The sequence below is a fragment of the Fusarium oxysporum genome, chromosome VI, assembly GCF_013085055.1.
Source record: "Fusarium oxysporum Fo47 chromosome VI, complete sequence".
In the NCBI taxonomy this organism is placed as follows: Eukaryota; Fungi; Ascomycota; class Sordariomycetes; order Hypocreales; family Nectriaceae; genus Fusarium; species Fusarium oxysporum.
In genome coordinates, this window is record NC_072845.1 from 1,324,218 (window position 1) to 1,348,695 (window position 24,478).

At 47.9% G+C, this 24,478-nt stretch overlaps 9 protein-coding genes across 9 annotated transcripts; 5 read left to right on the forward strand and 4 right to left on the reverse strand.

Moving 5' to 3' along the window:
* Positions 1-210: 210 nt before the first annotated feature.
* On the forward strand, positions 211-2,064 carry FOBCDRAFT_136682 (uncharacterized protein; the record flags this gene model as incomplete). The annotated part of the gene is made up of 3 exons (XM_031186997.2): positions 211-1,011; positions 1,065-1,938; positions 1,994-2,064. The coding sequence occupies 3 exons, from the start codon at positions 211-213 to the stop codon at positions 2,062-2,064; spliced, it is 1,746 nt and encodes a 581-aa protein (XP_031038132.2).
* A 1,132-nt stretch (positions 2,065-3,196) lies between these two features.
* FOBCDRAFT_40438 (uncharacterized protein) lies at positions 3,197-6,417 on the reverse strand. Its single transcript, XM_031186998.3, has one exon. The coding sequence runs from the start codon at positions 6,075-6,077 to the stop codon at positions 3,324-3,326; it is 2,754 nt and encodes a 917-aa protein (XP_031038133.2). The 5' UTR covers positions 6,078-6,417; the 3' UTR covers positions 3,197-3,323.
* Positions 6,418-7,448: 1,031 nt separating this feature from the next.
* FOBCDRAFT_40447 (uncharacterized protein) lies at positions 7,449-10,093 on the reverse strand. The gene is made up of 5 exons (XM_031186999.3): positions 9,687-10,093; positions 9,489-9,516; positions 9,247-9,429; positions 9,038-9,186; positions 7,449-8,987 (listed from the first exon to the last, which is right to left on the reverse strand). Exons 1-5 carry the CDS (start codon positions 9,853-9,855, stop codon positions 7,792-7,794), a joined length of 1,725 nt encoding a protein of 574 aa, XP_031038134.1. The 5' UTR covers positions 9,856-10,093; the 3' UTR covers positions 7,449-7,791.
* A 3,111-nt stretch (positions 10,094-13,204) lies between these two features.
* Positions 13,205-15,248, forward strand: FOBCDRAFT_261755 (kinase-like domain-containing protein; the record flags this gene model as incomplete). Its single annotated transcript, XM_059611283.1, has 3 exons — positions 13,205-14,651; positions 14,955-14,979; positions 15,035-15,248. The coding sequence occupies exons 1-3, from the start codon at positions 13,301-13,303 to the stop codon at positions 15,246-15,248; spliced, it is 1,590 nt and encodes a 529-aa protein (XP_059467346.1). The 5' UTR covers positions 13,205-13,300.
* Positions 15,249-16,764: 1,516 nt separating this feature from the next.
* On the forward strand, positions 16,765-18,384 carry FOBCDRAFT_137091 (uncharacterized protein; the record flags this gene model as incomplete). Its single annotated transcript, XM_031186985.3, has 2 exons — positions 16,765-16,922; positions 16,977-18,384. The coding sequence occupies 2 exons, from the start codon at positions 16,765-16,767 to the stop codon at positions 18,382-18,384; spliced, it is 1,566 nt and encodes a 521-aa protein (XP_031038120.3).
* Positions 18,385-18,764: 380 nt separating this feature from the next.
* FOBCDRAFT_225457 (uncharacterized protein) lies at positions 18,765-20,436 on the forward strand. The gene has a single exon (XM_031186984.3). It carries the CDS (start codon positions 18,837-18,839, stop codon positions 20,286-20,288), a length of 1,452 nt encoding a protein of 483 aa, XP_031038119.2. The 5' UTR covers positions 18,765-18,836; the 3' UTR covers positions 20,289-20,436.
* A 188-nt stretch (positions 20,437-20,624) lies between these two features.
* Positions 20,625-21,697, forward strand: FOBCDRAFT_184796 (coenzyme Q biosynthesis protein Coq4-domain-containing protein). Its single transcript, XM_031186983.3, has 2 exons — positions 20,625-20,930; positions 20,987-21,697. The coding sequence occupies exons 1-2, from the start codon at positions 20,702-20,704 to the stop codon at positions 21,631-21,633; spliced, it is 876 nt and encodes a 291-aa protein (XP_031038118.2). The 5' UTR covers positions 20,625-20,701; the 3' UTR covers positions 21,634-21,697.
* FOBCDRAFT_225459 (PDCD5-related protein) lies at positions 21,698-22,504 on the reverse strand. The gene is made up of 3 exons (XM_031186982.3): positions 22,447-22,504; positions 22,305-22,393; positions 21,698-22,252 (listed from the first exon to the last, which is right to left on the reverse strand). Exons 1-3 carry the CDS (start codon positions 22,468-22,470, stop codon positions 21,976-21,978), a joined length of 390 nt encoding a protein of 129 aa, XP_031038117.3. The 5' UTR covers positions 22,471-22,504; the 3' UTR covers positions 21,698-21,975.
* Positions 22,505-22,622: 118 nt separating this feature from the next.
* FOBCDRAFT_225460 (ketopantoate reductase PanE/ApbA C terminal-domain-containing protein) lies at positions 22,623-24,451 on the reverse strand. Its single transcript, XM_059609690.1, has one exon. It carries the CDS (start codon positions 24,147-24,149, stop codon positions 22,752-22,754), a length of 1,398 nt encoding a protein of 465 aa, XP_059467347.1. The 5' UTR covers positions 24,150-24,451; the 3' UTR covers positions 22,623-22,751.
* Positions 24,452-24,478: the final 27 nt, after the last annotated feature.

Sequence of the window (24,478 nt, forward strand, 5' to 3'; positions counted from 1 at the left end):
GCTATCTCCGCAAAGTTTATTCTACCTACGCTACGTTACACGCGACTTCGATTGTCGCAAGGTTGTCGGCTCCAAACTTTACGGGTCAACAAATCCTTTTCGACGCTCTGTTTCTCCTTTTGAATCGCGGCCTCGACCGCTGACAGTTTTTGCGACCCGACGTTCGAATCTCTGTCTTGAACTCAACAATAACGATCCCAACTGCCCATCATGAAGATCCGAACCACACACTCGCCTCTGGTCCTGTTCCTCCTCCCTGCCGTAGCAAATGCGCTCGCCTCTAATGATATTGCCGACCTACCTGCTCCAGGAGCCGCGATTACAGAACAGACCGATGGCCTGCCCCGGGCTGGCGTCAAGCGTCATGATATTCCAACGAAATATGCCCCTGTTGATGGCAGAGACGGAAAGCCTCATCACGGACCCTTTATCGAAATAGATGATCACAAGAAGACCCCTGAAGTGGCCCTTGATGCTGGTTCCGATACTGCAGCAGGATCTGGCTCGGGGGCCGGAGCCGGAGCTGGAGCTGGAACAGGTGCACCAGCAGGTGCTGGAGCTGGCACCGAAGCCAAAACTGGAACCGAGGCTGCTCCCAAAATCGACAGCAACCCGGATTCCCTTCCTGGACTCAAAGGCCGACCCAAAGACCCGACTGTCGTAGATGGCGAAAAGATCCCCGAAACCAATGATGGTGTCATGTTCGACACTAACCGAGTCCATGCTCAAGAAGGCACCACTGGAACCGAAGGCGGTGTGACCGAGAGGTACAGAGCCCGAAAACTTGAAGAGGATCTTGCTGGGGAGGAGACCTTCAGGAAACCCTCATCACCTAAGGAGGCGCCTCCTTTGCCACACAGTGAAGAGGAAAAGATTCGTGCTTCTGGTGGGGACAAGGCCAAGGAGCTTGGCGACGACACTGGCAGCGCGAAGGCAGAAGACGTTGTGCCCAAAGCTGCAAAGCCTGTTATCAGCAATGATGATAAGCATGACTACACTGCGGGACTGGAGGTGAGCAAAGACCGCCATTTGTAGTATCGTAAATACAGCTAACAGTTATACAGAAACCTGCCGATCTTCCCGACCGACCCGTTGGACAGAACAAACCTGTTCAAGACTCAACAAAGACCGAGCCCATCGATCTGAGCCGAGGGAAGACACACGATGGACACCATGATGACGAGAGTATTATCCAGCCTTTCCACTCTTTTGTGCTGTCCTTCACCATGATTTTGGTCTCTGAAGTTGGTGACAAGACGTTCTTGGTTGCAGCTCTCATGGCTATGAAGCACGACCGTATGGTTGTGTTCACAGCCGCTTTTGGTGCCCTTCTTGTCATGACTGTTCTTTCGGCTGTTCTGGGCCATGCTGTTCCTACTCTCATCCCCAAGCGTGTCACCAGTTTCCTCGCTGCTGGCCTCTTCTTCGTTTTCGGTGCGAAGCTGATGCGAGAGGGTATGCTGATGGACCCTAACGAGGGTGTCTCTGCTGAGATGCACGAGGTTGAACAAGAGCTTGCTGAAAAGGAAAAGGAGATGGGCCGAAAGCGAGGCGACTCTGTGTCTGCTTACACTCTTGAGATGGGTATGAATGGCAATGGCCGCAGGTCTCGGCCCAGCAACCGTCTAATGTCTCCTCCTCGATCGCCTTCTCAGTCACCTGTACGAGATGCTCGCTCGGGCTCAGGTGCTGTTACCAGCATTGTTCAGGGTGCTACCAACCTATGCTCTCTGCTGCTTAGCCCTGCCTGGGTTCAGACCTTCATCATGACCTTCCTCGGCGAGTGGGGTGATCGAAGTCAAATTGCTACTATTGCTATGGCAGCCGGTCAGGATTACTGGTGGGTGACCTTGGGTGCTACGTGCGGCCATGCCATCTGCACTGGTGTTGCTGTTATTGGTGGTCGGGCTATTGCCGGCCGAGTCAGCCTGAAAGTTGGTAAGTCAACAGTCTATAATTCTCTTTTTCAACCAAACGAGCTAACACTCTTTAGTCACTGTGGGCGGTGCCACTGCTTTCCTTATCTTCGGCGTCATTTATCTCCTGGAGTCTCTCTACAGCTAGAAGTGCCCTCTCGAAGGCCAAAATTTCTTTTCTCGCTAATAGACCACGGTTTGAGGACCTATCGTCATCTGAGACCATTTGCCTACTTGACGCCTAACTCGTTGTAATATTTAACGGCCTCTCTCTTTTTTCTGATAGGAACAAGCGACCAAGGGACCGAGATCTTCAGGCGTACTCTGCTGGGGTAGATCTTTTGTATAATTACGTGGCTGAGACAATCTCAGCCTCATGTTCGATTCAGTGCACATGGACACTGATCTCCTTTGCCAAGACGCGTGGCTTGGAGTATTGGGAAGGGGAATGAAGACTAAAAAAATATACGCAAGGGGGGAGCAGGAACTGGAAAGGAGGTGAAAAAGGGAGAGAATCGATTGGACTTTTCATCATTCTTTGTATGAAATGTTCGGAATTGCTTCAAGCTTTGTACGGAACGGAAAGGAATGAGCGTGAATGATATTCATGGATTCGAGCTACGATTAGCTATAAATAGCAGCTGTCTCGGTATAGCCTTGATGATATATTAATGTACAATGAGGCATCACAAGACATGTCTGAGTAAGAAATACTGTTTCTCGTGTAAACGTCACGCACATTAGCATAGAGGCTTCCATGGAGTCATCGTTATCAAGTCACTTCAGGAATGATCTTGAAAAGGAGCAGGTCATTTATTCCACCCATCATTCATTAAATCTGCCAGAGGTATATCCTTCTATCATCTGTCCCTGATCAATGACCGGACCCAAGCATCCTTCAAGCTCAAAACCTCTCCCTTCCTATTGACACATCCATCAACAACTGAACAAGGATCCGACAACTACCTCAGATCTGGGCCAGAAAACCCCAGCTCTGAACAAACTTTGACAAGTTCGTCACCATCAGTGAGTGACGTTTCATTTTCTTCATGATAGACCTTTGCGGTCTTTCTTTTCCCACCGTAGAACAAGGCAGTAAAAACAACAGAGCAAGAATGAATAAAAGCAAAGCAAAAATAAACCTCCTCAACCATCTTCGAGGTATAGCGTAGTCCCCATTTTCCAACGTTGGGAAAACATGTGTGGTATCTGACAGTCAATCTCAAACATCTTGAGGTGCTCTCACAAATCGTTGGTGAATCAAACAAATTCTCGTGACAATTGACATTGGACTGGTTTTTGAGATCTCTATACTGGAAAAGATGCGCTCCCTTCAAACGTTTCTGTCGTCATTCGTATAATCCTCCCCCATCATGCCATGGAGTTCTGGGTATCGTAGTCTGACGCTTAATCCTCATCCTCTTCGTTGATCGGGGCAGGTGTTCGTCGCTCCGTACGCCTCTTAGGTCGTCGGTGTCGTGAACTACTGATGTTACTGGCCGAATCATCAGGCATGATGTCGACATCATCAAATGCCCAGTCATCGTCACTTCCCGGATCACGATCGCTTTCGCCAGCCCAAGCCGGGCGCTCATAGCCCGAAGCTTGGGAATTTCCAGAGTTGGGGCCGGACAGCACGTCAATACGACGGCGGTTCTGCAAGTTCTGCATCAAAGCAGCTCCTCGCTGGCGTAGTGCATTCCGGACAACTTCAGCCTTCTTGTGCAACTTCTCGAAGGCATCCTCCAGAGTCTCCATTCCCTTATAGATCTCTCGTTCAATTTCTGCAATGGCTGCCATTTCCATCTCCTCATCGTTCGAGACGGCCTGTCGACTTCCGGGCATCCCTGTAGTGTTGACACTGACGAATGAGGCTGGTGTTGTACCTCGTGAGTAGACCGAAAAAGGAGTCGTGTTTCTCGAACTGAACGACGATGAAGCTCTAGGTCCGGGGCTCATCGTTCGTGTATTGTAATAGGCACTAGCGGGGGTCGGTCCGCGCGATTCATTGTGAGGAGTTTGTGGCACATCATCATCAGCTCCTGACCAGAGGAAGCCGTCGAAGCGACCAGAAATGAGAATCTCCCACTCTGAATTGTTGATGTTGGAAAGTGCAACGAGGAGATCATGCGTATGCGGGTTCTTAACCAGATACGTAGCCGATTCAGCGTCTCGTGGCACTTGCTGCAATCTATATAGCCGCTGCAGGGCCAGGCCGGTCTTAATGAGAAAATCTGTTCGTGGTCGATGACCAGGTGTAGGAGCACGAACTGACGACTTCAGCTCCTTCGAGCCGGTCATGATCGCGTTAAAGTAAGGGCGGTCCTCGGGGTCAAGGTTTGTGAGAATAGCAAAGGACAATGTCTCGTCGTCGACATCTTGGGGAGGTGGCACTGGTGTTTCTCCAGTGTTGGATAGCCATCGGTCGACAGCAGAGCGAACTTTCTTCGACTGACGGAGATAGTGCTCCCTAAATTCCTCCGCAATATCAGGGTCCAGCTGGACAGGCGACTGAGGTCGAGGAGGTTTGTCGCCGGAGATTTCAGCAGCTTTGGTGCCAACTTCGGCAAGATCAAAGGGCGGCCACTGCGGGAGGTCAATTCGACCGCTCACCCACTCTAACACATCACCCCAGTTGAGACCATCGTGAATCTCATGAGGGTTATCGCACATGATGCAAGTGCAACCATGAGGAGGCAGGTCGCGAGAAAAGACATTTTCGAGGCGGTCCAACAGCCTGCGAGCAACAGAACGGTGCCCAGTAGCGACAGCAATAGAACCCTGCTTGCTGAGTACTGTGTTGTACTGGTCTAATAGATTATGGAAGGGAGCAAACAGGGTGTCTGTACCGACTAGAGGAGGGTTTGAAGGTCGGTTCCCATTCTGACGGGGTAAAACAGAAAGGAAGTTCTTAGGGGCTGTGTAAGCCAGGCCACCGTTCTGGAGCAAATAGTCGACTCGCGGCATATCGTGAACATCGAGCGCAGGAGGGGGAGGAGGAGGTGGAGGGGGAGGAGCAGCACCAAAAGCAGACGCAGGTGTTGCTGTCTTCGAATGCAGATTTGAATCGACGTCTTGGACGTCGATGACTGAGGGAGTCTCAGGCTTGGCATCCGGGTATCCATGAGGGAATGGGGCCTGGGTTGGTGTCCTGGGAGATGAATCCTGAGCGCTTGAAGGGGAAGATGCTCCATCGACATCATACCTCCTGTGACTTCGAGTAGATGATGTTCGGTGGATAGAGCGATGAGAAGAACTGGATGCCCGGGAATCAGAACGGCGAATCTTGTCGCCAGAGCGGCGCGATGAAGACTTGACGTAGGTAGCTTGGCTTGAGACTCCGGACCGACGACTCACACGGGAGCGCTCCTCGTTTCGTGATGCCGAGCGAGATAGACTTGACACTCTTGATTTTGGCTGTTCAAGACCAGCCTCGGATGCTGGGGGTTCTTCTGTAGGCGTTCGGATCCTTGGGGTTTCCTCTCTAGGTGTCTCAACCTTTGGCGTTTCATTTTCGGGGGCTTCCTCTTTTGGATATTCTTCTTTGGCTGGATCCTCCGGTGTTTCCTCGTTCACTGCTGTTTTGTCCGCATCCAGATCAGTTCGGGGTGGACTGAGCGGCACATCTGGCTTGCCGCTGTCAGAACCCTTGCGGGATCTCGAATCTTCGGTGATTGGAGCATCTGTAGGTTCAGGAGTAGACGGTTTGGGACTACGTTGGCGAGGGAGAGACAGGGAGTCGCGGCTAACGATGGCCTCCTTACTGTGTGCCTTGCTGAAAGACGGGTAAGGCATTGAGATGCGATCAGAAAGTATAGAGGTAGCAGCTGTTGACGTCCTGGCCATGTCTGAGCTAGCCAAGTCACTGGTCGAAGCTGCGCGGTGATGACGGTGGGTGTGCTCGTCACTGTCCCTTTCCCTACGGTGACGGTGACGGCGACTAGATGTGTGAGAAACGGTGTCGCTCACCTCACTGAGCTTGCTTCTAGAAGATCGTGAGGTGCGATGTCGGCGACGCTCGCGGTCGGGGTCCTTATGCTTTTCTCGATCATGATCTCGGTCGCGATCTTTGTGATCCTTTCGTTCGGATTTGGAGCGTCTTGGCTTTTCGCGCGGCCGCTCATCGGCTGGGACCTCGAGGTCGTGGTCCTTGGAGGACATGGTGGACCATGGAGATGTGGTAAGAGTATCGTATGGCGGATAGTGATTTCGTGGTTATTCGTGGTTGTCGTCGATAATTCCAAGGGTGTTCAGTTCAAGAAAGCGGTCAAGAATAGTGGGCGCAAGGAGGAGTCGATAATGATATCGCGGTATGACAAGGAAAAAAGCGAGGATCAAGCAAAGTGAGATTCAGGCTGCCAAAGTGAGAATGGTGGTAATGTTGGGCGAGTTTGGTTACAGCAAAGCAAAGGAGAGTCGTGAAGAGGGGATGGTTGTACTGGCTGTAGAAGTGTGTTAGGTGAGGCGCATTGAATGGAAGCAAGCCAAGCGCAGTGTCAGGCTCGGCTTGGTTGGTTCATTCCCTGCAGCCCAGGTCTCAGGTCAGGTTCCGGGAGAAAGAATCAGGCACTAAGGCAGGACAGAAAGACCCTCAAGACATTCACTTTGGTTCATTCCTTTCCTTCGTCCTGCTTCTCACCGTCAGAAGCACGGCTGTAATCAGATGCGGGTGATTAACTCAATGCTTCCTGATTTAGAGTCGCTTATTAGCTCCCCAGCCTGCGATTTAAAAATTCGTTTAATAGGGGATCGGAAAGCTTGGACTTTCGCTGGGGAGTAAATTCAACGGCGGTGATCAACTGAAACTGTAAAGTAGGGATCTTACAAAGATGATGTCAACCTGTAGAGGCTTCGACACCAAAACCAGTAAAAAACCACAAGCAAATCACCACCAATTTCAATTTCTCGTCATTGACAGAGCCACCACAAACACACAAACGCATACGCAATCTTCACTCTACACAGCCCGATCATGGAAGCTCCCGTTTATCCCGTCTCCCGTGGCCCGGCCGTTCCCCAAATTCTGTTGTGGAGCCCAACTTTGTTGAACAAAAGCGAAGCCGAGCACGGCCACACACATTAAAAGAGATTTACAGGGGCGTGCTGTAGATGCGAGGTTGGAGGCTGGGCACAGAGTGAATGACGACCAACCACCTTCAACATCTTAACCGCCTGTCACCCCCTGGTAGAAGCATATGGAAGCCACATTTAGAACATGAGAATGTGTGACAGAGGCCTTTGCGTTAATATCATTCCTTGAATAATGCAAAACGGTGCCTATGCTAGACTAGATTCACATGACTTAGAAATAATATCTCATCTCCATCCACAGCTGCCACGCATCAATCTCCATCTTAACGGCCCATATTCTCACTCAATTCTTAGCGGTGCTGCCCAATCCTTCAACCAACGATTGATTAAGCGCTCAAACTGTCACGGGTTCCTGCAACATCCATTCACAGCCTAACACAACTGACAACCGTCACACTATCATTCGTGATAGGCCGCCGAGTACGCAGCCCACGTATCACTTGCATATGCTCGCTTCTGAAAATAGTTTCATCATGATCTTCATTGTATCGATCCTAATCTATGCCGGTACATCTTCGTCGTCTAATTGATCCAGGAACGTTGTGTAATTAATTCACCACGTTCGCGCTTCTTTTCACCATCCGTCTCATTCAAATTAACGCCAATTCCGTTTATCACTTGCGCTGTTATTTGCAAATTTTCGTAGAGCGAGCGGTATAATAAATGTTCATATCGCGACGCTGCTTTTAGCCACGCCACCCATGCGCATTGAAGCCGTAGGTAGTTGTAGCTTGCGGGTATCTCCCTCGGCTGTATCCCGAGATAATTCGTCCAAAATCATCATTTACAGGCGGTCAAGGAGACCGTTGCTCTCGAGGAGCAGGACAATCTGGTGCACAATGGATCGGACGTTCTGCTTCTCGAGGTCGACAACGAGGTCGGGCTTGGCAGGGGCCTCATAGGGGTCATCGACACCGGTGAAGTTCTTGATATCACCACGGCGAGCAGCAGCATAGACACCCTTGCGGTCAGTCTTCTCACAGAACTCGAGAGGAGTAGCAACGTGGACAAGGAAGAAGGGTCCGGACTTCTCAACGAGGTCGCGGGCAGCCTTACGAGCCTCCTCGAAAGGAGCAATAGGAGCGGCGATGACAGCGGCACCAGCCTTGGTCAGCTCAGAGGCAACAAAGGCAATGCGCTGGATGTTGAGGTCACGGTCCTTGCGGGTGAAGCCAAGCTCAGGAGAGAGCTCGTGTCGCACGTTCTCACCGAGAAGCATGGACACGGGGCGACCACCACCCTGGTTGAGTGTAGCCTGAAGAGCACGAGCGATTTGGTCCTTTCCGCTGTTCTGGTAACCAGTCATGAAGACAGTGAAACCCTTCTCGGCAGGGAGAGGGTTCTCCTCGCGAAGAACCTTGACGACCTCGGGGTAGGAGAACCACTCGGGGATCTCCTTGCCGGTTCGGAGACGGTGTCGGAGCTCAGTACCGGAGATGTTGAGGGTGCGAGTGCCCTCGGGGATCTCGTTGATGGGGAGGTACTCGTCGGAGTCGGGGAGGTAGATCATGGCCTGGAACTCGACCATCTTGATACCAAGCTCCTCCTGGTGCTCTTGGACGAGGACCTGAGCATCATAAGGACCGTAGTGGTCCTTGCCCTGCTTGTTCTTACCAGGACCGGCGTGGTCACGGCCAACGATGAAGTGGGTAGCACCGTGGTTCTTTCGGATAATGGCGTGCCAGAGAGCCTCACGGGGACCACCCATTCGCATGGCAAGGGGCAGAAGAGCGAGGGCAGCCATGCCGTTGGGGTATCGGGGCAGGAGAGCCTTGTAGACACGGACACGGGTGAAGTGGTCAATGTCACCGGGCTTGGTGAGACCGACGACGGGCTGGATCAGGACGTTGGCCTGCTGGGAGCGGGCGGCGCGGACCGTCAACTCACGGTGAGCTCGGTGCATGGGGTTTCGGGTCTGGAAAGCGACGACCTTTTGCCAGCCGAGCTTGTTGAAGTGAGCGCGGAGCTCAGAGGGAGTGACTGGTGGTTATTAGTCTCATGTCGCGTCTCAGTTGCTCACAGTGACTTACATCGGAGGTCGAGGAAATCGTAGTGCTCGAGACGGTTAATAGCCTCAAGCTTACCACCAATGTAGAACTCCTTAGCGGTGTCAAAGAGGTACTTGACACCGGGGTGAGTGTCATCGTCGCTGCCGAAGACCTTCTTGGCCTCGTTGACCCTGTTGTGTCCGTTTTAGCACCAATGCCCCATGGAAGTGAGAGTCGGCATCATCACGTACTTGTCAGGTCGGTAGACATCCTCGACAGTCAGGATAGCAAGGTTTCGGTCGTCACGGAAATCGCGGAGAGTGATGCGAGCACCAGCCTTGATACCGAGCTGGTCGATCTGGGCCTGGTCAACATCGAGGTTGATAGGCATGGAGAAGAGGGCGCCGTCAGCGAGACGGTTGTTCTCAACGACGCTACAAGACTCTGTTAGCTCATCGACGAAGCAATTGAGTGATTTTACAATTCAACCTACCCATTGTAGTCCTTTTCAGTCAAGAAACCTATGAAACGACCAGTCAATCGCTACTCTTTCTCACTCATGATAGAATCGCCGCCGGAGCAAAGCGCCCGCCGAAGCCGGAAGATGCGGGGGCGGGGCACCGAAGTCAACCCCCCATCATCACAGCGGGGGAAGCAAAAGACCGTCTCGAATAAAACAAGAGGCGCATACCTTCGAGAGGAGAGAAGCCACCGTTGAGGATCAGCTCAAGATCGCAAAGGTGTCGCTCGCTGAGAGTAAGAGCAGGGAGCTTCTGAGACTCAGCCTCGAGCTCGGCCTGGCGAGGCAGATCGCGAGCGAAGAGGTCCTTAAGGACACCACCGTGAGGAGTGTTGGCCATTGTGATGTGAAGTTTTTGTGGTGTTGAGGAGGGAGGAGGATGAAGGAGAATGTCAAAAACCGAGTCGTTTCTCGGGGTTTTGTAAAAGAAAACAGAAGTTGGAGCACGCAATCGTGGGGGTCAACGATTGCACAGGTGTTACTCGGAGAAAGACAACGACGAACAGACCAGAAACAGAGGACGAGAAGAATGAGAATGAATAGTAGGAGAGAAGGATGTGCTTTGATTTTAAATCGACTACCCAGCGGGATATAGAAAAGTACCTCGATCTTTAAGCCCATCCACTACGAGAGTACGACTACCACATCCACCCTGTCATGATTTGTCCCCTCTCCCCGTCCTTCATTACTGGGGTCAATTGGACCGGAGGGGGTGTGTATGATGCAGCGAGTAAGGGGAGAAAAAATTGCGTTTCCATGGGCAAAACGGACGAAATCGGCCAATGCACCCAATCCTCATCTTCTGAACGTATCCTCGTCCTCGAAAAGAGGAAAAAAACAATGGGGTCGTGGTTTTAGCTCTCAATGACGTGCTCGGAGCTTGAGGCTTATACATGCCGCCGACGACCCAGAAGACCAATCAGAGACGACATGACCGGACAAGGCGGCACTAGGCCGTCGGAGCATCGCTCTCGGCGGCGCTGAAGGGCATGGGGGGCATTATGATGAGAAATTTGAGTAAATTCTACTGTTTCCGAGGAGCTTATTGCGGTTGCTACAGCTGCAACATGTTGAGATACAGGCGTTGATATTGCAGCTTACACGCTGAAGAAGTGTATATGCTCGGAACTCGCAATACATCAAGATGCGATTACAAAGCGGAACGAGATGCACAACATGGGTTATCGGTTTCCTATTCGAATCTATCATCACAGTACCAATTCAGTTCCTGGTACCTTGGAAGCGGCAAGGAAACTCTTCAAGCGCTGCTACAGCTATAGTAGGGTCCCTCTTTAACCCCCTGTCTGCGCTTCAGTATCCATCTTGAGGCAAGGGTAAACAAAATAGCTCAATACCAAATCATATTCACTTGCTGTGGGATTCATACACACGCAACCTTTCCTAAAGAGGCAATTTTCTGACCTTCTAATTAGCCCAAAAAAATTCGCCCTATTTTTCAGATGGGCAAGGTGTTATAATACTTGGATGGATAAGGCTGGATCTAATAATATGCCGGATGTATAACACTTAGCTACTAATAAGGCTTACTTATTAGTAGATAAGATTTATATATATAGTTAGGTATAATATTCTAAGGTTAAGATTATTAAATTTAGAGACTAAGATTAGGGATCTGACCTTTAAGAGGTTAAAGTTATATAATATCTATATATTATATAATATGCCCTGTTTATATTAATAGTGCACTGATATTTGGCTGATCTGTTAAATCTATCACATGCTATATCCCATGACCTATTTAACCCTCTTTATGCCGCCGATGCTGACGTCATGACTTCAGGTCTTTGACTTTAGGTAACTAAACTCACACAAAACTCAATATATTTTCTTCCTATTTCTCTGCAGAACCCCGCGATTACCCCTCTCCCATCCACATCGTGGCACGCCATCCCCCTCGTCTTCACAGGGGCTCGATCTTCTCCAGTACCCTCTTGGCCTGCCCTTGGATAGCCTTAAGCCACTTATTATATAAGCCGCCTAGGCGAAGGGCCTTAATAAATTTCCTCTCCTTCCGGCTTGGATTTACCCCTCTAACTAGCTTCCTCTTTAGCCTATTAAGTTCCTCTATCTTAAGATTAAGGAAGCCTCTATTAATTAGCTTATAATAAGGCCATATAAGCAGGAGGATCTTATAACTAAAGAGCACTAGCCTAATATGGCTAATATTATCCTTATAATCCTAGGCATCTCTGATTTCTATAGCCTTTATATAAAGGATATTGCCCTTGCCCTTCTTATTTTATATAAGAGCTTCTTTAATTATATTAATTATATTATGGCCTTTTATTAGATAAGGCTTATTAGGATTATATATTTATAGGCTTTTTTTAATAGGTATTATTATAGTATAGCTGTAATACTATTAGTAGTTATAATTAGAAGGTATAAGAAGTCAGATCGGATTACTTACTGCGCAGTGGATAATTTAAGTATGCTATAGGGGTTGGCAAAAGATCTTTAAAGTAGGCTATAAGAAGAAGATTAGGGCCAGCTAAAGAGTAAGTAAGGCTCTCTAGCTAGGTTATATGCAGCTAGGTTTAGGCTATAATTAAGGCAGCTAACTATAATAATATTAACTTAGTAAAGCTTTGCCTGCTAAGGGGTAATAAATATTTAAATTATATTAGATTTTAGAGATACTTAAATATATCTTTTAAGGCTAACTTATAAACTTTAAAAAATATTATATAATTTATTAAAATTTAATATTAAGATTATTATATTTCTTTTTAATATAATATATAATATCTTATATTATATTATATTAAAAATATATATTTTATTTTATTATTTTACTTTAATATCTTTAGCTTTATTTTATATATTATTAAATAGGTATTTTAACTTTTAAATTAATTATAAATAATTAAATTATATAAACTTTATTATAATTATTACTATTTAATATTAAATTATAATTATAAATATAAAATAAAAATATTTAAAAAAACATAAAAAAGTTAAATTAAATAGGCTATAATATTATAGCTTTAGCCCTAGCTTAGATTTATATAAATTCCCCCTCTACAGGGATTAATAAAATCCTTATGTATTGTATACCTAAGTAGTTAGTTTGTTTCTGAGTTACTGGCCTGGCACGCTATGTCTATCTCTTAATTTTACCATTTTCACTATAAGAACCAACATAGGAGAGTATTTGGATAAGAAAAAGCATGACAGTAACATGGATCTGGCGTGCTGTTGCTTCATTTTGATTGCAATTGTCATGCTTACCCCCTCTCCCTATCACCTGGAGGCCTGCATTGGAGCACCAATGACTTGGTCTGTTCTTGAGTTTCCCCTATACTACAAAGGTAGCTTCATCCAGTGAAGCCCAAGACAATCACTAAGATGTGAATTTGTTAGCTAATTGCATGTTTCTTTATTACCTAAGTGAAGTTGTTGGTTCGAAACGCCGTCTCAATTGGTCACCTTTGCCAAGGCTGATTGCTCAAGCTCCGAGGCAAACATGATTTAGTGTCTGTGCTGGGCAATGGGACTCGAGTTCAGCCAGGTTCAAGCTAAAGAACGTAGAACAAAGGAAATGTTCAAAAGCGTCACATGCTCTGGGCCAATGAATACTTGTTGCTTGTTCGTTCCAGATCACCACATGGTGTGAAGTGACCGAATGGCTTTTGATCTATAAATACCGAACTCATAGACCCAACAACCGTCAACTTCAACTCAACGGGCTCTAGCAATCCCATACGTTTCATTGTCAATCAACAGTACTCCAAAAGCTCAATTTATCTCACTTCGCCAATATGTCGGCCCCAGAGGATTATATGTCGGATGAATGGACTGGCACTGACTCGGAAATCAACTCAGACGACCTGACAGATATCTGCACAAACGACGGCTCAGACGACGGCTCAGATGGAGGCTCAGAAGAGGTTCCAGAGATTGACCCTGAGGTCTTTGGTCCTCTTGCAAACATCACTGCGGAGTCACTCATAGCTCTCGCCTCTCGAATCGCCAAGGATGTCCTTCATGTTTCTGCAGAAAACGCAACACTCGTGAACCGACTCAGTGGTTCCTTCAACATCGTTCACATTGTCCAGTTGGAAACCCTCAAGCTAGTGATTAGGGTTCCCGCCACAGGTTGGGGCGCTGGAATGACAAAGACAGCAGAAGATGCCCTTGCATCGCAAGTTGCGACCATGTGTTTCATTCGACAACAAACCGGTGCTCCTGTACCTGAGGTGTATAGTTGGGACCCAACCAACGACAATGAAGTTGGTGCGCCATTCATTTGCATGAGCTTTTTGGCCGGAGAGACTGCATCTCGTGTTTGGTTCAAAGACTCGATCAACGCTGAGGAGCGAGAAGAAGTTCGTCTCAATATTTTGACTAGTCTTGCTAACATCATGGCCAAATTCTCATCTATGAGCTTCGATAAGATTGGTTCGATCATGCAGGCAGAAGATGGTAGCATATTTCTGGGACCTGTTTTAGATTGGGACGAGCAAGATGATGGCAGCGTGCAAGTCAAAGCTGGTCGCACGTACTTCTCAGCAGTGGAGTATCTTGCCTGCCACATGGATACTAAAGAAGAAAGGACTGCGTGGGATCGTGCTGACAACAAGCTAACAAAGACCCTCCTGACTCTCTGGCCCGATCTGGATTCCCACTCCCGCTTTGTTCTGTGCCCACCCGACTTTGACTCCCAGAATATTTTGGTGGACGACAAAGGAGATGTGACTGGCATCATCGATTGGGATCTGTGCCAAACCATGCCGCCTCATCAGGGGTATGCTAGCTATCCAGGTTGGATCACAAGGGACTGGGACCCATTGATGTATGGCTGGCCCGCCATGGACACTGAGGACTCCCCGGATACACTTCAACGTTATCGGGACCACTACAACAAAGAACTTGGTAAAGCTCTTTCATGGAAAGGGGACTGGGCTCTGACCGAACACTCCCACATCACAGAAGCAGTATGGCTCGCGGTTCTCAACAGGATGAACAGGAGGGATATTCTTCGCAAGTTTGTCGAGGTTGCCCTAGATGTCGACAGAAAAGAGGCTTTAGGCATTTTCTATGATATTGGAGACGATTATTATGACGGGGAGGACTGGGAAGAGTTGAAAGAGAACCTGGGACTGCTGTTTGGTAAGCCCGTCATCGCTTCACAGGTAGCTTGAAAGAAGCATGGCCACAAACAAAGGCATCGTAAGGGGTGCCCTTCATGGACAATGGAGCTCGGTAGAGTATTGGACTAGCTGAATATAACCTTTGACGAACAAAGAAGTAATGACAGATCGTGTAATATAAGAATGACCCCTTGAGACGATTCCTGAAAGTCTTTACTCACTCAAACTCGAACAGTTGTAGCAAACCATCAACTCTTTACACCATACCAACCGTTTCAATTTACTTGAAAGTAACTGTTTACCGAAGCTGTCATCATGTTAGGAAGCGGAAGCTCGACACATCATTGGTAAGTCACTCTCTTGGAAATAATATACCTAACACCTAGCTACGGAGACTGACAGCAGCAGCCCTGTGTGTCACACAACTGCCAGAACTCGTTGTGTGAAGCAGGAGCACTTGGAGGTCTGTCGTAATTGTGGTGACGCGTGGTCGCTGAAGCACCATTCCTCATGCCCCTATTGTCGGGGAAAGGATGAAGCGGAGGAAGCCAGAAATGAACGAGAGAGAAAGGCTGCGGAGAAGAAGAAGAAGAAGAAGAGCAAGTGGAACAAGTGATGTTCAGGTTGGGACACTTCATATAGAGCCAGTTGATGAAATAGTAACGAGAAGCCTTATGTTTCTAGCTTATCAAAGGAAACTTCATTTCTATTAAGGGTTTACTGAGTCATCTAATTTGTGTAAATAATTTGACAGATTCCCTTCAGAAGAACGGCCTCAGTGACTGATTTGACATTTTGTTTCAACTTCAGTCACAAGTTACATTGTTGACGCTCACCAACCCTATCGCTTATACTCATCAGTGATAAACGTTCATGATAACATGTAGGAAAGAGTGCATTCTGTTTAGTAATCTGGTGATAGGATTGACGTGATAATGTTAACTCGGGCTGATTTTAAATGCTTGATCTTGTGGAAGTGGGCCTTCTAAGTTCAAACTGCTCTTTTTATCGGCTAGTATTAAGTGCCAGAGTGTTGCCCCTGTAAGGGAAGAGAGACATGTAGTCAATGACAGAGAAACATTTTCGAGAAGGTTACTACTTGTGGAATTAAAGAAGACACCAAGAGCCTTTGACTTCCCTAGGAGTTTATGGCGGTAGAAGCACGCAGGTTCAGTTGAAGCCTATAGGCACATGTCATTACTATAAACTCCATTTTGACCAAAGAAACTCTCCATATTTTCCAACAGAGGCAGGTAGAAATTCATTTCAAGAGAGGTTGAGGATAAGTAACTAGATATGCTTTTGTCCTAGAGCAACTCAAGAGCTTTTCAGCGCAGACGAACAGCCAACGAATAGATAACGAAGATATACGCTTTGAGACGATCGCTTATGAGAAACTCGACTCGTTGAATCGAGCAACAAAATACCGCTATTGACTGACCCGAATGGTTCAATATTACAACTGACTATTCATGCAAAGTTGATGTTCAACTGGTGTAGAGATCTTGACTTCGTAGCTTGGAGCGTTGCTGTACAGACCTCACTGAACTTGGCCTCATGCTGTGGAGGTATTATAATGATGTTCTTTGATTGCGTGTAAGATAAGAGATAAAACTCAAGACTAATAATGAACTAGATATCCTTCCTTTAATACCTTCCTTTGGAATTAGATGTCTCCTGTGCAAAAGTGTCTGGCTCTTTTGCCGTGCTCCACAGAATAAGCGTTCGTATGAGACCCAGTAACACAATGAAGTTAGAACACGATTAGGTTAATTAGCTCACGATAAGCGAAAAGTATTTATAAATACACATAACTTTAACGGTTTAGATAGTACCTGATGGCCCATGACTTAGCCTGGATTTTTGAGTATCTCTAGATGGCAACAAATGCGTTCTAAAGAGCGCCAGCCATATCTACCTCATACTGACGTGGGGTGAGACTTTATTAGCTAATATACTGGTTGTCTTCCAGCCATTTGTGAGTTCTCTCGAGTATGTATGTCGTTCCCGAAGTTTGACTGCAGAATTACCTAGCTTCACTTACGACACAGCATAGGAGAATATTTACAGTTGGCAAATAAGCTCTTAGCTCTCAGATTTGACCCAACACATGCGCATCCAACTTTCGAACCATGCTTCAGGTAATCGCCAAGAGTTATGAAGCTCACAAAAGCTTCTTTCTCGGGGGTTATAGAAGGCTTTGGCAAGACGGTCTTTTCGTTGCTGTTAATTCTGCTCCCTCGATCTTCCATGACTCGAAACCCCGCTACAATAAAACCGCTCATCACATGTAAGTCTCGCTTGGGAAGAGGAGGAGAATACCGAAGACTAATGCAGCTTCTAGCACAAAGATGCTTCCATTTTTGTGTAATGAGATTTGGGACCTTGTATTCTCCAACTTTGAGGATACCATAGATGTAGATGATGGATCAGATCATGGCCTGTATCCATTCCCCAAAGACACTCATATTCCAACTCTTAAATCACTGTGTCTTGTCAGCCGTCGGTTCTACAAATTGGCCAGGCGAAATCTGTATCATACCATCTCGAGTGGAACATTATACGGCCAACAGAATAATACAAAGATGTGTTTACTCGCCCGTACGCTCCTCTTAAACTCAGAGCTCAGGTCAGAAATCCGTGCAATCGATCTGAGTTCCTCAGGAAACTGGAAAACTCCCTTGGTCAACAGTGAGTTTTGGCCATCAAGCATTGAACGCGTTGAACCTACTCAACTCCGAGACTTGCTGAAGGAAGACATAGAAAGATACTCTGCCACTGAAGCTGGGACATGTTTGCTTCTGACCCTCATGCCAAACCTTCGGATGGTCGTATTGACAGACCCCCGGACAAACTCCAAGGCACTGACCTGGATCCTAGGGGGGAAGATGAGGACTCCCCAACCTGGCACTGAAGATCGACCAGAATTAGTTGCGAACTACCTCGGTCAGCTGGAAGAAGTTCACTGGTCGCCAATACAGACCATGCTAGAAGATTCGGACAATTGTAGCACGGAATCTTTACTACTCCTTCCCAACATCAAGCGACTCTTCCTATCACCTTTCGCACCCACCTTCACTATTAGTCATCCCGTGGTTCCAGACTTTCAGAGCGGGCTACAGAGTTTGACAATCGACGGCTGTGTGATCAGACCCGCCTTCCTACAGTACAATCTTTCTCGATGCAAGGCCTTACAGTACTTGGACCTGGATCTTACAGATTGCTACGACGTAAAGGCAGTGGATTTGAAGGTGAACCTGCACAACTTTGGAAGCGTTCTCAGAGAGTTTGGACAAGATCTTGTCAGCTTAAGGTTGAGATTTTACGACTGCGAAGAGTACGCCCAAGGCAAGATTGGCTCTCTAAAAGGACTTAAGCGCCTCCGTCACCTTTCAGCTCCAGTATTTGTGCTTGTCGGTGTATGCGAGGACGCAATCCCACTACCGGAAGTCTTGCCTGGATCAATTGAGACGTTTGAAATGCATTTTGTGGATGAGTATGGGCTGGCAAATAGCGACACTCTGGGAACAAAGTCTGCTGCGAACGACGACCGAGTGGTTCGCTTACTCAACAACAATCAATTGCCTAAGCTACAGGAAGTTGTATATAATTGTTATATGGACGGCCAGGACGACAGGCTCACTAACTTCACTCAAGTTGAGGGCTGGAGTGTCAAGAACGAGGCACAACTACGGCGCTCGTTTGCCAGAGAGCCATTTTCTCGGAGGATGGAATTAGTACGCGGAGAATAGAATGGAGATTGGTTCACCCTACCTACCTAATGATATAATGAAACTATGGCTTAGAAAGAGATGATCAGTTTGAGGAAAACCAAACAGACTGTTGTGTGACAGATGCATTACATCACCTACATACTAGTACTCGGTGTGAATATACTGACTTATTTCAGCTGAGAAAAGAGACAACTTGAGACGGAGCAGAAAGGGTTTTAATTGGCAAACCTGCAAGGTATCATTCCAGACTACGACAATAGTCTTGATTCAAGCCACAGCCTGCTCGTGCATATCATGTTACTCTTGAGGATACCCTACCTATCGTGGGTTACACAACATAAGTACCTCACAAAAGTACCTTTTGTACTTAAGTACGAGCTGGCAGCCTGATCCCCTCCGATGCCATTGGCATCTCATCTTCTCTGCCCTTATTCTATTCCGCCCCAATCACCACCTCAATCACCATCACCATGCTGCTGTGCGTGCCCAATGAGATTTTAGCTCACATATTTTCCATGATTGAGTGCGAGGATGTGGAAGGCGGATGGGATACCAAATCCTCATACTCTGCACTCTTGTCTCTGAGCCGCGTTTGCAAACGATTCTGGGTGATTGCGGAGTTCTATCTCTACCGAAACATTTTTCTCCTCGAAGACGACGCTGATGAGAAATGGCTGCAGTTTGCAAGAGGCCTGCAACGGGATCCTAAGCGAGGTCTCACCACCAGGAAGTTCTGCTCCCAGAGATATGATCCCATGGCGCCTCCAAACTTCCTCCGCTTCCTGACCAAGTATTTCCTGAAATTTTCCTTATCACCTGATCGTGATAGAATCCCCCCAGGTCTCAGGTCTGTCATACAGCACGAGTTGGAATCCAGAATATACAAACGGCCATACAGAAGTTTGCGAGTGCTTCTCTTGCTTCTCATGCCAGATCTGAGACACCTCGAGCTGACCATTACCGACCTAAAATCCACGCCGTTTCTTTTGAATGGTACATTCGAAAGTGACGAAGACTACGGCTGTTATGGTTTTGAGACCAACGAAGAAAGTCCGAGCTATAAAGGTATCCCCAACATCTTCTTTTTCCGGCATCTCGAGTCGGTAACTCTCAGATCCTATGACGACAACCTGGGCTCGCCAATACGGGGGAGAACATTCAGTGGCATTCTAAACCATCCATGTGTCAAGGCCCTGAGACTTGACGGCTTTGCAGTGTGGCACTGTACCTGTATGAGATTGAATTGGGGCAAGGCGCCCAGCAACCTGACAAGGCTCGACCTTGACAACTGCATATTACAGCCCATGTCCCTCAAACGCATTTTGGAGAAGTGCAGAAGCCTTACCCATCTCAATATGGCCCTCACAGGCTTTGGAGACGTGAAAGATCCCACACACAATTTTGAGGACTTTGGCATCGTTCTCAGAGAGCATGGGCGGAATTTGGTCGAGCTTTCAATCACGAAACCAATGTGGGATCCTCACATCGCCGATCCGTTTAACTTCATCGGACCTCTCAAGGAACTGACGGTTCTGAAACATCTATCCATTGGCAGGCTCAACTTTGTTGGGCCCATAGATGATGATACAAAGAAGGACATAACGATACACGACGCCCTTCCTCAGTCCTTGGAGAGTCTCACCATTGAAGCAGAGGTTGCGGGTTGTTCGTGTGACTTGTACAGAGTCAGACAGACGGAGGAGCTAGTTTGCAACATGCTCACGTATGAACAACTCCCGCCGGGCTTAAAACAAATCCACATGAAGATGCCACCGGGGCCGGAGGCGCGAGGTTATGAAGTGAATGAAGCTGCTGAACTTGGGGGCTGGCGAATCGGGAAAAAGGGTCTATGGGTGCGGAGAAGAGGAGAGGGGGAGTACGGAGTGATTCAATTCATCACCAGTGCGACTTGGGCTGGATAAGGTAGTTCTAGTACAAAAACCCTCGTATATCTCATTTCAATTACACAATCAGTATGAAACCTTCAATGATCCGATTATCTTCTCGTAGTTTTTACCTTTGCTTCAAGGGTTGTGATCGAGCCTGGTTACAGTGCAGAGCCAAGATATCACCCAACACCAGACATTGTAAGCCTAACTAGACGTTCATTCATTATTTCCATCGACTTACCGAGATATTAATAGGACCTACACAAACTCGGTTATTTCCGTCGAACTAAATCAAATTGAATATACAGTTCCACCCAAGAAACTTCAGCGCTGATTCGTTCTGGTCTCTCGGTAATTCTTGAAGCTGAGTCATGGCCTAACCTGTTAGATCATCACCAGAGCTTAAACATCGAACCACTGCCATCATCCTCAGATAACGAGCCCAAATGGAGAGCGCACTTCCTAAACTAAGGTCAATTGGATCTGCCCGGAATGTTAGCACATTGATACGGGCAACATCTTGTGCATCCTGCTCGTCTTCGTCACCGAGGAGCTTCACAAGCTTAAACCGCCCCCCACCAAATTACCCAGGCCATGTTCCTCTAACGAGAGTTGAGCGGGCTGGGCTGGCCATTGGAGCCAGCGTCATGTCGTTTTTCGATCCCTATCGTCATGGTATGTGGCATGGTTTCTTGCGAAGTCCTCTTGTTTCCCTAGCTGACCCCCCGTAGATCTCATCGCTGCTACCGGCGAAGCCACTGCCACACCCTACTTTATCTACCGCCTGCGCGACGTCATGCTCGCCGATCCAACCGGCCGTCGTATCCTCCGAGTTCGACCTCGGATTTCTTCCAAAACCCTCTCCCTCGAAGCTCTGCGCGCACTACCCGAAAACTCCGTTGGTCGCGCCTACGTAGGGTGGCTCGATCGCGAAGGCGTCTCCCCCGATACCCGAGCTACAGTGCGGTACATCGACGACGAAGAGTGCGCATATGTCATGCAGCGATACCGCGAGTGTCATGACTTCTATCACGCTTTGACTGGTCTGCCCATTGTGCGCGAGGGTGAGGTTGCTCTCAAGGCTTTTGAGTTTGCGAATACTTTACTTCCCATGACGGGATTGAGTATCTTTGCGGCTGCTACCATGAAGAGGAGCGAGAGACAGCGATTCGCCTCGATATATCTTCCCTGGGCTCTGAAGAACGGGGCACGGAGCAAAGAGGTCATCAATGTATTCTGGGAAGAGAGACTTGAGGATGACGTTAGTGACTTGAGAAAAGAGCTGGGTATTGAGCAGCCGCCCGATATGAGAGACATTCGAAAGAGGGAGAGGGAAGAGAAGAAGAGACTCAAAGAGCTGAGAGAGCAAGGACTATAGTTCTCTGCTGGTTTTCTTCCATCCGACTTCTCGTGTAATACTTGTACTCTACTGTATCAAAGGTCAAATTTAGGATTGCCAATTAGCGTTATTATTGAGGCCAAAATTACTGCGCCAGGATTCCCGACCTGTGAAGTCAATTGAATCATGCACATCATCAAATCGTACGAGTAGAAAACCCAGATGTTACCCTCAACGTCTGAGGAAGACCTCCCAGATTCTGCACCGAGCCATCACATTCATTTTGTTTCCTTTCACTCGAGACAGAAAAGCAGGTCCCGCCCACGAATTTGCCTTATTTCCTCGCTCTGATCTTCAATTTCATGGTATCACAAGCACCTCTTACAGATCCAAATCGTCATCATCGTCCCACGCCTTGCGTCTGCTCACAACAATCTTCTCCTCCTCCTTGCTCTCCGACATAGCGTTCAGAAGCTCCTTGAGTTGTGCTTCAGTGACCTTCTGTCGAAGTTGGCCGGTTTGTGCAAGCGTGATAAGTCGGTTCTCGATATCGGCGGCACGCTCCTCTTTCACAAGTCGGATACGACCTAGACGGTCGGCGGCTTCGGGATGGAGGATCTGGTTGAGGATGTGTTGGCGAGCATCATTTTGCTGTTGCCTATTCAAGGTCAGTAAGTCAATGTCGTACGGTATGGATCGAGACAACTGACTGGCGCTGCTGTTGTTGTTCCTGACCAGAAGAACCGCCTCCACTGCCACCAGCTTCGGCCTTCAGTTGCTCCAGACGAGCTTTTCGTAACTGCGAAGAACATCAGTGATGGACTCCCGATAAAATCCACAAAAGTGAGCTACCTGTTCTAACTCTGCGTCATCCATGATCTTGATACGTGACGTTCTTTAACGATTTGGTAAGTCGCGAGATCAGCCTGACGCCGCGGGGTTGCTTTGCACATCGTCGGAGGGGCACTTGGGTTACGTAAGCAAAATCAAGCAACACATTAAACATCATGATACTGTTGATTTGGTGTCACATATTCTGTTAACTGAGGGAGTTGTTGAGTGTCTTTAGTTCGAATAGTTCAAGTGCTAATGTGAAAATCTCCAACCATATATAGAATGCCCCAAGCGCCAAATATGCAATTCGTTAATACCCTATTCTACAAAAGAAGGCCATTTTTCAGCATGCGCTGCTGAGTCTTCTTCCTAACATCGCTTGGCGATGCCTCCTGGACTGGAATGATAGACCGCAACTTTTGCTGTTGTTCAATACGTCGGGCCTTAATCATTTGAACCATCAGTTGATTTGTCGGTGTGTCTATGCCGAGAATCCTAGCCCGCTTCAAGAAGTATCCGTTCTGATAGTTTATATCTGTTTGTAGACCCTTGTTGATGCGTGTCAGCAGATCACTTGGGGCGTTGCTCTTGCCAGTAATACGGCGGTAGCAGAACTTCTTGAGGCCTTCTCCGCGGAGGAACTTTATGAGGTCGGGTGAGTCTTGGACCTCGGGCATGTTCTCCGTCACTAGAGCCATTTCCCCCAGAAGCTGATTCATCATCTTTTGAGCATTTCGATTTTCCAACAGACCTTGGTATGGGAGGTCAAGGAGCACGCAGACGGGCTCAACAGCAGCCGTGAACATAATGGAAGGTAGTTTGAATCTTAGCCAGTGCTCATAAGTACTGAAGGTTGTGTTGAGCTCTTTGACCCTTCTCAAAGAATGCATCATACTAGGCTGCTGCTCAGCGGGGATGTAAAGCTCCTTCTCCGCATTCAGTACCGGATCGGCCTTGGTGAAGACTGTTCGCCCACTCTTGAACTGCTTAACAGAATCCCTGTTCCGGTTGAAACCGAGCGCGTGGGACATATGACCCAAGTAAAAGTTGGGCTCAGGCTGGGTTCCGTCAAAAATTTCCTCGCGGACCCGCTCGAGAACTCCCATGCCGTCGTTGAGAAGACAAATCGATGTTTTATCGTCGATCCGATCTTTGACTGAGACGATCGCCTTGACAGCTTCAAAGCCACGGCCGGTAACTATCAACTCATCGATGTGCGAGCGGTCAGATTGAGGTACAACATCGTCCTCGGGCATGGCTGCATTCTTCTCGACATATGCATTCTTCCTCGTTCGTTCAGGTTGAACCTTTTCGACATTTCGATATCTTGACTTGGGCATCTCGCGAAATGGCACCGTCTCAACGGAATCATAAACACTACATAGAGCGTGGGCGATGAATCTCGATCTTACATCTTCGCCCAGGATATGAATTTTATGTACGGGTCCAGATTTCGCTGCTTCAGCTGGAATGACGACCGAGGGGACGTAGAATTGCGACGAAGGGCTTGTTGATGTAGGTGTGACCGATCCGGCTTGGATACTAGAGCTTTGCCATGGCCGTGATGGCGCACTGCCGAGTTCTGGGGGTACGGCCTCTGGTTTCTTCTGTTCTGTCGGAGGCACTGCCGAAGCGAAGAGTCGTGTATAGCCAAAATTAGGGCTATTTCGGAGCCATCGGGTCGATTTCCTCGCTATTTGACCGGTCGCCCGCGGCTGCATTATAATTGCCAGCTTGACGTTAGTAATCGAGTCGTCGTGGAGAGAAAAGGTGGCTCAGAAGCCGAAAGATCGAGAGTTTAATATGTGCACACGCGCATCCAGACTCGAGCGAGAGGCGATGGAGGCTAGCCTGTGGGACTCGGTTTTTGGTAAGTCTGATTAACGATACGTCGGTTTCTTATCTCGTGAGTTCATGAAGGCGTTGAGTTGCGTTGGAGCTGGTGATGTCGATACTAAATTGGTGATGCGTTGAAGAATGACAGAGGCGAGTCCGTTTTTTCCCTTTAGCTCGACTTAGACCATGGCCAATTAGAGTAACAAGAGCCCAA

Excerpts from the sequence above, each read along its gene's own strand:
- FOBCDRAFT_40438 (XM_031186998.3), bottom strand. The coding sequence starts at position 6,077 with ATGTCCTCCAAGGACCACGACCTCGAGGTCCCAGCCGATGAGCGGCCG.
- FOBCDRAFT_40447 (XM_031186999.3), bottom strand. The coding sequence starts at position 9,855 with ATGGCCAACACTCCTCACGGTGGTGTCCTTAAGGACCTCTTCGCTCGC. Across the intron at positions 9,187-9,246 it reads GATGTCTACCGACCTGACAA|GGTCAACGAGGCCAAGAAGG; the intron begins GTACGTGATGAT and ends CGGACACAACAG. Across the intron at positions 8,988-9,037 it reads CGATTTCCTCGACCTCCGAT|TCACTCCCTCTGAGCTCCGC; the intron begins GTAAGTCACTGT and ends AATAACCACCAG.
- FOBCDRAFT_225457 (XM_031186984.3), top strand. The coding sequence starts at position 18,837 with ATGCTGCTGTGCGTGCCCAATGAGATTTTAGCTCACATATTTTCCATG.
- FOBCDRAFT_184796 (XM_031186983.3), top strand. The coding sequence starts at position 20,702 with ATGGAGAGCGCACTTCCTAAACTAAGGTCAATTGGATCTGCCCGGAAT. Across the intron at positions 20,931-20,986 it reads TTTCGATCCCTATCGTCATG|ATCTCATCGCTGCTACCGGC; the intron begins GTATGTGGCATG and ends GACCCCCCGTAG.
- FOBCDRAFT_225459 (XM_031186982.3), bottom strand. The coding sequence starts at position 22,470 with ATGGATGACGCAGAGTTAGAACAG. Across the intron at positions 22,394-22,446 it reads ATGACGCAGAGTTAGAACAG|TTACGAAAAGCTCGTCTGGA; the intron begins GTAGCTCACTTT and ends TGTTCTTCGCAG. Across the intron at positions 22,253-22,304 it reads GAACAACAACAGCAGCGCCA|GCAACAGCAAAATGATGCTC; the intron begins GTCAGTTGTCTC and ends GACCTTGAATAG.
- FOBCDRAFT_225460 (XM_059609690.1), bottom strand. The coding sequence starts at position 24,149 with ATGCAGCCGCGGGCGACCGGTCAAATAGCGAGGAAATCGACCCGATGG.